The sequence below is a fragment of the Alosa sapidissima genome, chromosome 22, assembly GCF_018492685.1.
Source record: "Alosa sapidissima isolate fAloSap1 chromosome 22, fAloSap1.pri, whole genome shotgun sequence".
NCBI lineage: Eukaryota > Metazoa > Chordata > Actinopteri > Clupeiformes > Clupeidae > Alosa > Alosa sapidissima.
In genome coordinates, this window is record NC_055978.1 from 3,304,112 (window position 1) to 3,320,083 (window position 15,972).

Consider the following 15,972-nt stretch of genomic DNA (forward strand, 5'->3'; position numbering starts at 1 on the left):
ATAAAACTTTAGGCTACTGTATTCTCCTGATGACATGAGAGGAATGGGTTTAACGTGGATGCGAACATAGAAAGACTCAGAGTGGCTACATGATACAGTGCACGTTTTGCGGTGAAAATGTTCCACCTCCCAGTTAAAACCATCAATTAGACAACAGAATCAGTAGGGTACCAGTTTTGTTTCATTGTACCAGGCCTACTGTATGTCCAAAGCAGGCTCGGATGAAGCTGGGAGGGATTAAACACATGGTATCCACACCGTGGTAATCAACCACGATAATTATGATATTTGAAATGAAAGTTGATATTATGATAGTTGAAATTATCGTCAACATTTTTATTGCGGTTTACCATTATACCGGTAATCGTTACATCCCTAGTGCATACTTGTGCATGTGTGTGTGTGTCTGTGTGTGTATGTGCGTGCGTGCATGCATGTGTGTGTGAATGTGAGAGAGTGTACGTGTCTGTGTGTGTGTGTGTGTGTGTGCGTGCCTATGAGTGTGTGTGTGTGTGTGTATAACTCACCCGAGGGGTTTCTCCAAGCGGCCACCCAGCGAACCGACCACCTCACCCAGAGTACAAGAGGCCTGACCCAAGAAATCCTGCAGTGACACAGACAGAGGGAGCAGAAGGGAGGGAGAGAGAGAGAGAGAGGAAGAGAGAGAGAGAGAGAGAGAGAGGGAGAGAGAGAGGGAGGGAGAGAGGGAGGAAAGCAAAAAGAATATTCAAAACCATGATGGAACAGACTGATTCATAACTCATGAGTTTGTGGCTGTGCTACATGCATGCATGTGGTGTGTGTGTGTGTGTGGTCCACTGATACTGCGGCTGTCTCCTCTCAGTTGCTCTCTCCATCATATTGATTAGGTGCTACTGGTCACTGGAGCATAAACCCCTGGCTGAGCCTCTGATCACTCTGCCAAAACACACACCCACACACACACACACACTCACAGGCACACACCCACACACACACACACACACACACAAATACTGTAACTCGACTCAAACAGAGCTCATGTCTGGATTGCTTTTGCCCTCGTCATTAGGCATCCCCCTCTCAAGTGAGAGAGAGAGAAGGAGAGAGATTAATATCTAAAAAACATCATTAAAATTCTGGATTCACCTAAAATTAACCCCCAAAATTCACTACAGTTTAAAGCATTTCAATCCCAAGAAGTGAGCCCTAAATCCAGTCCCCTAACTCAGTTGGTCTTGAAACTAACTAATCTACTAACCTCTAACACAGATTATGTTCAGACCAGCACTGCTTCCCAACCAATTAAAGTTAACCAAATTAACAAGAAAAACAAAGAATATTATTTGGAACATTGGAAGAACGAAACCAAAGCACAACACAAATTAGAATGCTATCTGGCCATTAAAAAAGATTATCAATTGGCAGATTATCTCTACACTGTCAGAGATACAAAGCAGAGACAGACCCGAACCAAGTACAGGTTGAGTGACCACAGTCTAGCCATAGGGAAAGGCAGACACAAAAAATCATGGTTACCCAAAGAGCAAAGGGTATGTGGTCACTGTATGACAGGGTAGGTTGAGTCAGAGGTGCACTTCCTTCTACACAGTGTGAGAGAAGGCATTATATAATTGCAATCCCACCCCACAGATTATGTCTGTTACACCATTTCTCTTTTTTGTCTGTTTCATGTGTGTTATCCCTCTTTTTTTTCTTATAACAAACTGAAGTTTGTGTATGTGTGTGTGTATGTTTTTTTTCTCCTTCTCTCTCTCTCTCTCTATATATATATATATGTATTCACAGATTTTTTTTTATGACTGTTATTTAGTCTTGATGAGTTCTAGACACTGTATGCTTTGGCAACACTTTTTTTACGAATTATCATGCCAATGCGTTTTGAATTTGAATTTAAGAGAGAGAGAGAGAGAAAGAGAGAGAGAGAGAGAGAGAAAGACAGAGAAAGAGAGAGAGAGTGGGAGGGAGAGAGTGGGAGGGAGAGAGGGAGCGGCCCTGTGGAAACCGATATAGTTTATAGTAAATATAACTCGTATTTGGAGCGTTTATCCACAGTGTCTATGTGAGAATGTACATTGTCCTAGTTATGACACAAATCATAATACCAGCATTACACTGCATGACACTGATGCAAAATGCTAACTATCGCCAAAAGACACTACTTAGAATGTTAGCAAGCTTCTAGCAGAGCCAATAGCACTCCACCACCAGGGTGGTGTTGGCAAGGTGGCCAGTTCATAGTTTTAGACTAAAGCTGGCCTACTTTATTAATTTGATACATTTTTGTGTGATTTGAGAGAGAGAGAGAGATAGAGAGAGAGAACTGTTTCACTAACACATAAACAATGGATACAACAATGGATACAAAACCAATTAAAAACAAAATCACAAGGCAAGATACAACGCTCACAGGCCCCAGACCTACAGGGTACATTAGATGACCACCTTTGTCAGCTAAAAGAAACACATTTGGGAAACACACTCTAGACTATACTTTAACAGTGCAGTGCAAAATCAATTCCCATCCAATCCAATTAATTTCCCATGAACTGTGATAGCTTCTTCCCAAAGTCTGAAAAGATGGAGAAGGCAAGAAAGAAAAGACATTTGAAAGAGAAAGATATGAAAAGGGGAACAAGGAATTGAGAGAATGAAAGAAAAAAGAAAAACACCGAGAGCACCAGGAATGAGGAAGGGGCATGTCAACGTAAACGGAGAGAGGGAAATGGACAAATGGAGAAAAAGAGAGATGAAAAGAGAGAAAGAGAGATTAAGTTTGTGAATGTGCATGTGTGTGAGTGTGTGTGTGTGCGTGCGTGTGTGTGTGCGCGTGTGTGAGTGTGCGTGTGTGTGTGTGTATGTGAATGTGAATGTGCATGTGTGTGTGTGTGTGTGTGTGTGTGTGTGTGTGCGTGCGTGCGTGCATGTGTTTGTGTGTTCTTGGAGTCCCTGCTTTAGCAGTTGCCTGTAGGGGTAAACAGGCTGACACTGAACCTTCAGACTAAATGTGCCTTCAAAAAACAAAATAACAAACACAAAAAACAAAAACAACAACAACATCGGCAGCAGCACTAGAGTCACCACTCCACCATACAGCAGCACTAGACCCCCCCCCCCCCCCCCCCCGCCCATACAGCAGTACAGCAGCCCTAGAGTCACCACTCCACCATACAGCAGCACTAGACCCCCCCCCCCCCCCCCCCCTCAGAAGACAGAGGTGCAGTTCAGTGCTGGGTCAGAAGACAGAGGTGCATTTCAGTCAAGGGCGTAGGTTTGGTCTCAGCTTTGGTGGGGACACATCCCCAACTCCTGTTGTCACAATACCAACATTATTGTTTCAATACCAATACTAAGTGAAGAATCTCAATTTCGATACTTTTGCGATTTTTTAAAACTTGATTTGGTTTGTGTGATTTGTGAGATGATTCACATCAGTGGCAATCATAGAATTTGATTGACCCTCCACACACACACACACACACACACACACACACACACACACACAAACACAAACATACATAGAAAGTGATGGTTGTCATCAGTGTTGGGCAAGTTACTTCAAAATCGTAATGTATTATGTATTACTCATTACTGTCATTTCAAAGTAATTTGTTACATTATAATATGTATCTGAATTGTAAGGCTGTATCCCAATCCGTGAATTAGTGAAACACACTCAGCACACAGTGTACACACAGTGAGGTGAAGCACACACTAATCCCGGCGCAGTGAGCTGCCTGCAACAACAGCGGCGCTCGGGGAGCAGTGAGGGGTTAGGTGCCTTGCTCAAGGGCACTTCAGCCGTGCCTACTGGTCGGGGTTCGAACCGGCAACCCTCCGGTAACAAGTCCGAAGCGCTAACCAGTAGGCCACGGCTGCCCACAATTGCAATGTCCTTTTGTATCCAAGCCAATTAACAGAATAATGTCAGATATCTCAATGAACCACAATGACATCAATAGATGGTAAGGTGTTAAGTGTGTTTGAATTTCCTTCCTTGTGGCATCCTTTTCTGCATTCCACAGTGGGGAGAAGTTCACCTTGTTTAATTAAATAACAATTCTATTTCCTTATTAGCTGCATACTTGAGGTTGGAGATATTAAGGCAAGTCAAGTTTCTCACATACTGGAAGTTCAAGATACAGCCTTATGATTTTCTTATTCAGTTCTACACTGGACTTGAATTACGAAATTCGGCACAGATACACAATTATGATTTTGGCCTATTGATTATAATGTGGTTAATTGTAAGTATAAGTATATTTTAATCTCTGCATTTAAGAAAATATAATCTCTGCATTTATCCCAATCCGTGAATTAGTGAAACACTCAGCCAGTAGGCCACGGCTGCCGAAATGAAAGCTCTGTCAGTTGTTTTGGATAAGCATCAGCTAGATAACCTGACCCTAGCCAGATGAATTTCACTCCGCCTAGCTCCACTCATCCATCTGGAACCGATCCATTGAAGTGTTGCTTCAGAAGGCCTAATCAAAAAATGCTTGCATATGATTGAATAAGCCACGTGTCCGTCATCTATTGACGTGCTACTTCAACCACTCACATCGAAGCCAACCCGTGACGCTAATAACAGTCTCACAGTCACTTCTACGCTATGTCACATCTATGAAACTCCCGCCCTGCGTCCTGATTGGCTGTAACATAAAATCGGTTGCAGAAATCACTCTCAATGGAAGAGGTCCCAGATGGATGTGAGTGAAGCTAGGCGGAGCTAAGCGGAACGAAATTCATCTGGCTAGGGTCAGGTTATCAGCTAGATGACTAAATGTAGATGACAGATGTCAAATTCTTGAATTATTCTTAATTCTGATCACACTACATGAACTTGCATACGGTATACTATTTGACATGACAGGGGCCAAATTGTTTTGTTTTTTACTGTATAGTTTATAGGCTCAATGTTTGGGATAAAAAAAAGCTTTTTTGCAGTGCTTTCATACTTCCTTGAAAAAAGTATTTTGAGTATTTTCTAAATACAAAAATACAGTATTTTATTTTGATACATTAAAAATGAGGGTAGGCCTATTAGGTATTTTATTTTGAAATACATTCTGATGTATTTTTGCCCATCCCTGCCTGTTCCCAGCATTAGCACAACACTTTGCGATGGTTAGCTTGTCACCTGTGACGATATATGCTAGGCCTAAGTGACTGACCTATATGGGTGCGTTTGGAGATGCCTGATGAAATCAGACGTTGTTGCCACACACCTTGCATGTAGCTGTTCGCTTATTTCCTCTGTGCACGAAGTTATTGTAACCGAAAGGCACAACTCCGGGAGGACTTCTTGTCGCCATGGTCAATGCATTTTTTATCTGTGAGTGTTTGCACATGCGTTACGTTACACATTATGGCAAAGGGGCCATGCCGCTCGTTATACGTTTTCCAAAGTACGCTGTATTTTGCAATAAAATAGAAATACATGAATACATTTAGATTAAAGCAATAATTGCATGAAATACAGCTTGTTCAGGAGTCTCAAAGCGTCCGAGTCTGAAGTCTTTTGAGTGGAGTCGTAAGTCAAGTCTGAAGTCATTACAGTGCATGTAAATGCACTGTTCTGTTATCCGAAGTCTTCTTCTTCTTCCCACCAAATTGTCTAATTCAGCTTCAACCACTTCGTTCAAACTTTGTAACGTAGGTCTTGAAAAGGAGACTTGAGGAATGTATTTTTCACTTTTGTAAACTTTATACTTTTTGAGATATTAATAAAAAACAAGCTTATTTTTTCCCATAGACTTTGTATGGGGACTATGACATCATAATGGGCTAATTAACTTGATTTGCACCTGTATCAACTTCCAGCTGCTCAACTAGGTCCCATCAAAAAGCTAGTTAAACTGATTGCACCTGTATCAACTGCTTTCTGCTCAATTAGGCCAACTCTCTCTGTATCTGTATCTCTGTATCTCCATTCTACAAGGATATAAGGCACATTCCATCCAACTTTCTATCCATTCATCCTCTTCAAACCATTCACTCATCTACCCATTAAACTATCCCATCAACATCCATTAAACAATCTGCCTATCAACATCCATTCAACTTTCTGTCTATCAACATCCATTACACTATCTACATTTAACTTTTAAACTATATACTCTGTCTCAGGCTTTAAACATACAATCTGGCTCTACAGATCCTGTTCAACTATTTCCTCTGCCCACAACTGTTTCAAAATAAATGTCCTCACTACAATAATTCACTATTAAATAATTTAACTATTTAAACTACTCAACTATTTAACTGTTCAGCCATTTCAACTGTCAGTTGTTATCAACTATGACTTCTGCCAACTGTTATCAAATAAAAGTTTGTTTTGCATTTTATGTTAATATACAGTATGTTTATATTTTCATGCACTGGTAATTTCCTCGAAATTACATTTTCTAGTTGTTTTTGCGACCTCATTGTTTTAGGCTAGTGAAAAATAGTTTTCGCAAGTGCAAGGATATGTGGATTCAATTAATCATGTTTGCTATGTCATTAGATAAAATAAATGTTCAAAAAACTAAAAAGTCAAAGAAAAGCTTTATGGGATGAAATCATAGAAGAAATATCTGGTGTCTCGCAATGTTTTTTAATTTCTATTGAAATGCACCTAGTTGATCTTTTATTTCTTTGCATTGTGCAGGCTACATTCACAAATACACTGCAAGATTGGCAGCCTAGTGACTTCTTTTCTGTGCTATAGCCTATGCGACTCTACGTACGGCACACCCATATTCAACATGACTCCTAACTTTGGTTGAAAGATTACAGAAGCTAGGTTTAGCTGTGACAATATCCTGGGTAATCCTAACAGCTAATGTTATTTTACACAGTATACTAAAATCCGAATTTGAAAGCCTGGTCACTAGTCGCCAGTTTGTATGGCTAGTTTGCCTACTTAGACTCTGCATAATGAAAAAGCTTTGTATGTCCCCTTTCTTCTTCTTGGGTGGCATAGCTAATCTACAAACCACAAAAAGGGGCAAACATGTACATGCTGAAGGGCAAAGGGAATATCAAAATGTTTTACTTTGGCCTTTTATGGGGTATGTATTGGCAGACAGCCCTGGTAACTTACCGTTGTCGTTGACACACCTGCTCGCTTGACTGCCACTGCAAAGTATCCTGTGCATTGGCATTCTCCATGCGTGTAGCCTGCGTGTCAGATAACCCTGACGTTTCTTGTATTGTCGTGCTGGCTGTCGGAATGATCAGCAGTACAAATAAGTTCGCTAAAATATTGGTGGGGACAATTTTGTCATCTTAACATTTTGATTAGGACTAGTCCTTAGCGTCCCACCCTAAATCTACGCGGTTTCCCTGGCCAGGGCTAATGGATCTTACACTTGGCAGAAGTTATGGCCAGAAGTTATGGCCTTCTGAATGGATCTCAGCAGAACCGGCTTTCTGAAGGGTTCTCGGCAGAACCGGGCTGCTGAGTGGGGATCAAAAATCAAAGATTCTGTGAGGGAGCAGCGAGGCTTTGCATCCTTTGAACTCTCCTCTCAGCCTCCCACACACACACACACACTGCATGACCGAGGTCTGCCATCTCTGAATCCTCCTCTCACAAAAACATACACACACACACACACACACACACACATAAACACACATACACAAACACACACACACAAGGTCTAACATAGGTCAGCCAACAGACCGTGGCAGGGATACAGCACACTAATGCTAATCTACTGCATTATGTTCCACTCTAAAGGGCCTCACAAACTAAGAGCCCATTACTGATCTGAGAAAGAGGTCTGCAGACAGGACATACATACAAGCACACACACACACACACACACACACACACACACATACACAGAGAGACAAACACACACACACACACACACACACACACTAGAGGTCTGCAGAAAGGCCATATAGAGCAGGCAAACTGTCCCCATTAGATTACATTACAATACATTACTTAACATAACATGTCATTTAGCAGACCTTCTCCTCCAGAGCGACCCACAGCGAGCTAACTACAGGGACAGCCCCCCTGGGGCAACCCCGTGGTCACTAGTTCACACATTGGACTGCTTGCCATGAGTGCTGTGAATCAGGCTTGTGCAAAATTCCAGAATTGAATTGAAACTGGCTCTTAAATTCCAATTAAATTCTTGAATTTCACTTGCATTTCAATTGAGGTAGCAAACAGGAAGCAGAATTGCAATTTGAATTGTGCACAACCCTGCTGTGAATAAGCATGTTTGGCTTGGTAGCATTGGACTGCTTGCTATGAGTGCTGTGAATAAGCATGTTTGGCTTGGTAGCTGGCCGTGGTGCTGGGATGCCAATTCGGTTATTGAGTGATGATTCAATAATAGGCCATTAAATCTTTTTCCGGGTCCAACGGCTTTCAGAGCCGCTCGGTTTTCTCCATAGACAGTAAATTAAACAATTTTTTTCCGCTATTAAAAGTAGCCTTTAAGCTAGCACGTAACTCTTGATTGTATCATCTGGCTGCACAGCTAATCGTTTTTTTTTTTTTTTACCCTCAATAAAACGGAGGTGCTGGTGATAAGTTGCAAAAACTGGCCGACTGCACTAGTAAACATTTTTTAAACCAAAAAGCTGTTGGGTCTGTGACGTCGGACTTAACAACCGAATACAGGAGATCACACGTGTGTGATGTCCACTGGCGCCCCCTATGGATAAGGAGTAATATGAGCTTAGAGCTACTAGTGAAATGGAGGAGAAAGAGAGAAGGTGGGAAGCTTTCAACGTGTGACAAACAGTATGTTGGGGGCAGCTGTGGCCTACTGGTTAGCGCTTCGGACTTGTAACCGGAGGGTTGCCGGTTCGAACCCCGACCAGTAGGCACGGCTGAAGTGCCCTTGAGCAAGGCACCTAACCCCTCACTGCTCCCCGAGCGCCGCTGTTGTTGCAGGCAGCTCACTGCGCCAGGATTAGTGTGTGCTTCACCTCACTGTGTGTTCACTGTGTGCTGAGTGTGTTTCACTAATTCAAGGATAAATGCAGAGACCAAATTTCCCTCACGGGATCAAGAGAGTATATATACTTATACTCAGTGGCGGACCGTCAGGGCCGTCAAGGCCTTCTCTGAAGGCCCAATTATTTTCAAACGAATGAAAAATACTAGTGTCTTTAATAACATTTTACGGATTGGGATAAATGCATTATGATTATTCGCTTCTTCTTCTCCTTCCCGATCGTTCTTGACTAGGCTACTGCCATAATCCTACCCCTGTCCGCTATATTTGATTGACAGATTGTGTGAACAAATAGTGAGGGCGTTCGATAAATTTTTATCCAATCGCATGTCTTCCCTTGTTAAGGCCCGCATCAGGCCTTCACAAGGAATCACTGCGTTTTCGGTACCTAAGCAACCATTAGAAATCATATGTTTGGATTCGGGTTGATTGATGGCTACATCTGACTGATTAGCCAATCACCTATTATGGCGACCTATTATGGCGAGGAAGGCAGGTCTGACTGCAGGGCCTGCAATGTTCGAAAAGAATATCCGGAACCATTCATCACGAATTTTGACGCTATCTATTTGACTTGAGGAACTTCGTTAGCATCTTCTGTCAGTCAGACTGACATTCACTGGAAACATATAGTACATGTCACACTGACATGGCTATGGTTATAGCTATGGCCAGTATATTGACCGTTTTTGTTTAAAAAAAAATTATATTGATAAGCCTTCATTAAGCAAAATTATATCATGTAAAGTTACAGTGTCAACTGGACTACATGTTAGAAAGTGCACATAATGCCAGCTAGCTCTGCACGTAGCTGGTCAGTAGCCTATGCAGGAATTGGTAAGTTTTGTTTCATGTTTATTTGATAACATAGACGTGTAATACATGCTTGTAATCTGGCCCTTTTCTATATAATAAAGTGTTTTTGTGCTGCTTGCAAACCGCAGTGCTTGGTTACTACTAGATTGTATGCTAGCTTGAAGTTGTGTGTGAGTTGATGTGGCTTTGGTGAAGCTGTCTGGATCGGCATCTATGTGGAAATTGTCATTTGCCTTGGTTTCCTGCCCTGCTAGTTAGTCTGACTATTTATCTGTGTTTTGTGGACATTATTGGTGAAATCAATGGCGTGGCCATCAGACATTATGAAATAGGCAACAGTAGTAGCAGGGCAATACATTTTCTGACTTTTATGTTTAATATAATGGTGGTGTGCTGAGACATTTTCTTATCCTTTTTTGTTGAGACACTTTCGCATAAATATGTTTGGCAAACACTGTAGGATAGCCTACTGTAGTTCCACATTAGCTTTTGAGTAATCAGAGCAGCAGCACAACCTAAAAAAGTTGCACTGTAACGTTAACGTTAAAGCTACAGCTAAGTAGGCGAGGATGATGGCCAGATGCTATTCGCCTAATAAAGATCTAAGCAATGCGGAATTCAGCTCGGAACATTAATTGTTTGTCTAACGAATATTCTAGAGTGCTACACAGAATTGCGTGAGAAAGAGAAAACTCCCCACCCCCCCCCCCACCGTGAAATGCTGGGAAATTGCACATTTTAACGCTGAAATCTTCGGGGGGACTAATAGTCATCATTGAAGGCCTAACCACTAAACGCACGGTCCGCCACTGCTTATACTTATACTTATACTTAGTAGTGGGCAGCTAAAGAGGGTTTCATTTCCTGCAAACGGAAGCAGGGTGAGTGATGGCTGTCAATCAACCCTACGGGCTCCTGAACATTGTTCAGAAGACATCTTTTAACTGCCTGGCTCACAGGTTAACAGACTGGTGTGAACAGCCCTTAACAAGCCAACCTCCGTCTGAAACCCTAACTCACTGACCTCAGATCAGACAGGGGACAGAACATGACAGCACTGTAGGTGAGGAATCTCTTAGCTCGAGTTGTTGCAGCCAAGTATAAGTATATATACTCTTTTGATCCCGTTAGGGAAATTTGGTCTCTGCATTTATCCCAATCCGTGAATTAGTGAAACACACACAGCACACAGTGTACACACAGTGAGGTGAAGCACACACTAATCCCAGCGCAGTGAGCTGCCTGCATCAACAGCGGCGCTCGGGGAGCAGTGAGGGGTTAGGTACCTTGCTCAAGGGCACTTCAGCCATGCCTACTGGTCGGGGTTCGAACTGGCAACCCTCCGGTTACAGGTCCGAAGTGCTAACCAGTAGGCCACGGCTGCCCAAAGAGCTGCCAGGCTGCTACATTGCTACACTCTGGGGGCATGATCATGAGCTCTGTTGGCTGCAGCAACTCGATCTAGGTAGAACCGATTGTTTTGTTTCTTTTCAAACCGACAGTACTCGATGACCTCGAGAAACGGAGATCTATGAGAGAAATTGCAGGAATTCTCCTTTAACTGGCAAACTACTCTTTATTACTGTCTAAATAGCACTGATGCATCATGCAGGATTAATTCTATTATTACTATCTAACTATCTAAATAGCACTGATGCAGGATTAATTCTATTATTACTGTCTAAATAGCACTGATGCAGGATTATAAAGTGTTACCAGAGACGGCTGATAAAGCGAGACGATTCATAAGAGGGTAAATTCTGGCACGTTGTGACGTGGGGTTCGAAGCTGTCACGCCCATTTAGGAGTCTAGCGGGAGGTCCAGTGTCCAGTGTATGTATTCCTATGGGAGAAATGAACATTTTCACGGAATATGACCAATCCCTTAGCCCTACATTCACCGATGTAAGTTTTGAACCCATTTTCTAGAAGCCACGTGTCTCCCTAACATTCCAACATTGAAATTGTATTTTCCAACGAAACAAATAAAGACAAAAATAGCTTTGTTCGTGATCTGTCACTGTCTCCTCAAAGCTCTGGTGCACAGCCACCTGTTCTCAGAGGCTCTAAACTCAGAGATGGTTGATAAACTAACCTAACATATTTTTTGCTAGAACTAGTAGACTACCACAAAGTTGCTGAACATATGTTACTTCAGGTTTGTTTGCAACAATATATACGTTTAACCAAAGTTCTTAGCTGCTAGCTAGCTAGCGAACATTCCCATTCACTTTCCGTTTACTGTGCTAACGTTAGCTAGCTAGCTCGGTTAACGGGGCAAAATTAAATTATTCATTCCGTGTCCGAAAGAGTGTTTCATTGGCATCACACACAAACAATGACTGTAAAATAGTATCCAAAATTATATGTATATGTTATTATTGCTTATTCAGAAAAAAGTTTATGTTTTGACACGCCTATTTAGGAGTCCGGAATTAGTGCCATTTCGTTCCATTGGTGAATCGTCTTGTGATTCATCTTAGTTAACTATCGAATCTTTGGTGTAACCTAACTATCTAAATAGCACCGATAGCACTGCTTAAATCGTAGCTAGTGTCCTCTACACTGTAGCTTGGGTGCTATTTCTCATTTCTGCATTTCTGTAGGGCATCTTGGATCAAATGCTTTGGCTAGATGAATACATGTAAAAGTGATATTTATGTAAAAGTGATATACATCTAAAAGTGATATTAATGTAAAAGTGATATAAATGTAAAAGTGATATTTATGTAAAAGTGATAAAAATGTAAAAGTGATATAAATGTAAAACTGATATACATGTAAAAGTGATATAAATGTAAAAGTGATATACATGTTTAAGGTCCTGAGACCCTCTTGATCTGAGATATCGGTGGGTGAACAGGACCTGACAAACTACCAACCCTTTACTTACTGTCCTTATATTTCACTACTAATCAGGCACAGCGGTTTCTGTACTAGTGTGTTCATGCATATTATTATTCCCCCATTTGAAGCCCAGGTCTGCTGTTCATCTGCTGATACTGCTGGTTTAATAAGCTGATTTTCCCCTGCCGGTAACCGTAGGAACGCGATCCAGCACTAGGCAACGGTGATGTCAGAATGGAGTGTGTAATGAGTGTGTGTGTGTGTGTATATAATATGTCTGTGTGTGTGTGTGTGTGTTTAGTGTGTGTGTGTGTGTAATGCAGAGCCATGGGGCTGGAAATGGCTCTCTGCTACTGTAATAACTTCAGCAGGACACCAACTGGGGTTTTGTGTCCCCCCCATACAACCCACTGGGGAGAGTTAATACCTATTAATAATGACATGCATGCACACACACACACACACACACACACACACACACACACACACACACACACACACACACACACACTCACTCACTCACTCACTCTCTCTCACACACACACACATACACACACACACATACACACACATACATAGAGTTTCTTAGAACCAGAACTGAATTCAGCTGATTGATGCCTTTGAAACACCAGGGAGGTCAACGACTTTCTATCCAAAGCAACTAAGAGTGCACACACACACACACACACACACACTCCAGTTCAGTTCTTCATGGTGAGTTGCCTCAGGGGCGTCGACCTCTATGGTAATCTACCCTCTGTTCATGTTTATTTTGCAGGGGAACAGAATGCTCGGGGAAGGATGTTTATTTCCGGGTTTTATGATTTAAAGATGCAAATCTGAAGTACAAACTCTACTTTCAGCGGCAATGATGGTTTTCAGCTCTCACTGTGGAGGAATGTCAGAGCCTCTGGCGTTGGGATGGCCCATTTCAACTCAGTGGTGCTCTCTGCTGAGCTCTGAAGAGCCACATAATAACATGGGTTATCACATTCAGAAATCGGATGTTATTATGATTCCAAATCTGCCAAACATAGGACACTTGGGACTTTAAAAGGATTTCAGCATTCATTTTCTCACCTTTAAAAACTATATCTGCCATCTGTGCTGTATATAGTATTGTTTACATCCATGCCAGAGTTTTCACTTGTAAAAAAATGAGGTTTCGTTTTCCGGACATTTTGATGATATGCCGGTCAAACATCCTATTATCGCTTCTTATTTAGTCAAGATGAGGAAAACTGGAGACAGGCAATGTAATGAATGACATAATCAGGCTGCAGAATGCAACATGTTCATTAGCCTAACTTATACATGCTAAGATCTAGCCAGTCTAGCCATGCTGTTTTCATGGACAGCAAGAATCTGCTTTGTTCGTTGTTTTAAATAGGCTACGTTGTTTGTTGCTGCTATCCACGTTATCTCCACAGTTTCACTTGTGCAGATGCACACATACATTGAATGAGCGCTCACTCCACTACCCAATGCTATGCCTCTTTATTTGATAACACTAAATTAAGAAATATTTCCTATTCTGGAAAATATAGTTTCTTTTTCTTTCGGTCCGCGGTTCAATGATCCCATTTGATTGTGCAGCAAATTATCCGCGGACCAGCAATCTCCTCGTCGAGGAAGCCCTAACCCTGCAGATCACAGACAGAGAAAGCATGCTTTGGGAACAGAACACAGTTGCATGTGTAGTCATGGGTCTGTCAGTCTACACGGAGAGTGTCTTGGTGCGGCCGCACCCCCTGCAACTTTACTTCCAACCTCACTGATTCCGACAGATACGGCCGACACTTCTGCTTTTTCTCTGGTGGTGGTGGAGCTGACCGGACATCTGAGGCTTCAGGTGGTACCAATGTATCATCATCCATCGCGTCTAGCCTCTGAAAAAACTTTTAAGGCTAGTCTGCCTGGGCCTGGCCATGTTTGAACCGTCTCACTCATTCGTTCGTTGTTTAACAGACGTTTTAAGCCTGCGCTTAGTATTTGAAATGCAGCATAAGCGTTGTTTAATAACTTTCAAACGGTAGAGCCTGTTCCTTTAAAACATAGCTAGGCCTACATTTTAGGCTTATTCTCAAATTAAAATTGTGTTAGGGGAACGGAATTATTAGCCAATTTCAATTGGACAATTTGACTGGCGAGATTTAATTTTGTCGGACATTTTTTTTCTGGCCAATGTCCGGCAATTACAGTACACTGGAAATATACACACAGCTCTGGAAACCACTGCAAATTTAAATAAGACTGTCAACTAATTTGAATGTCAATCAGCAACCGTAGGATGACATCAGAAAAATGTGCAGTGGTCTCTTAATTTTTTCCAGAGCTGTACATCCAGTATATGTTTCTAGCATACCTCAATAGAAATGAACTACAGCACCAGCGCTGGGAGAATGGAGGAGTCTTTTCACTTTGACAGCTGTTCCCCCCTGCAGGTGTACTGTGGATGTGTTAAACACAGAGAGGACCAGAGCTCCAGGCAACACACACACACACACACACACACACACACACGCAGATACAGAGAGTCCACCTCGACGAACACACAGACGTGGAGACAAAAATAGACAGGACACAATTACACACACACACACACACACACACACACAGACCACTAACATAGGCAAATGAGCTGGATAAGTATTCTACACAGTCACAGGACACACATGGGGGGGGGCTAATGCACAGCATTTCCTCTCAATGTAATCATGTGCAATCACGTCACTGGGGTAACGGGGCACAAAGAACAGAAAGCAGGAAGTAACACGGATGAAAGAGAGATAGAGAGGGACAGAAGAAGGCAGGATGAGCAGAGAGAGAGGGAGAGAGAGAGAGAGAGGAAGAGAGTGTATGTGTACTGTATGTGTAAATGTGTATGTCTGTGTGTGCGTGCGTGCGTGCGTGCGTGTCTGTGTGATGGAGGACACTTACATGCTTTGACAGGTTGGTGCTTTTGGAGTCGACATCATACCTGTAAAACAGAGCACACATGAGACACCTGGCACAAGCAGCTGATGCTTTTATCTAAATTTGTGTGTGTGTGTGTGTGTCTGTGTGAGTGTGTATGTGTGCACATGCGTGCGTACATGTGTGCGTGTGCGTGCGTGCGTGCGTGCTTGTGTGTGTGTGTGTGTGTTACGAGGACAGTCAGACAATAAACCCTATAAAACCTTTTCTCAGCATGATTTAATACCCAAAAAGTGTTTTTCTCAAAAGTCCTTATGTACCAAAAACCTGACATATTTTGTATATTTGTGTGTCCGCCACTGCCCCCTATCGGTGGTCGTGGTCCCCGCATGCTGCGACACACAAGTGCGGGAAATTATAC

General features: G+C 42.3%; 1 protein-coding gene across 5 annotated transcripts in view; it reads right to left on the bottom strand.

Annotated features, from left to right (window-relative positions):
* The window catches only part of LOC121696856 (copine-8), a 161,565-nt gene that overhangs the window by 85,704 nt on the left and 59,889 nt on the right, over window positions 1–15,972 (bottom strand). For all 5 annotated transcript variants that reach the window (XM_042077910.1, XM_042077911.1, XM_042077912.1 and 2 more), the window contains exons 5-6: window positions 15,576–15,615; window positions 528–604 (exon numbers count right to left, since the gene is read on the bottom strand). In XM_042077910.1, coding sequence (XP_041933844.1) covers window positions 528–604; window positions 15,576–15,615 — 117 coding nt within the window. The remainder of the gene's footprint in view (window positions 1–527; window positions 605–15,575; window positions 15,616–15,972) is intronic.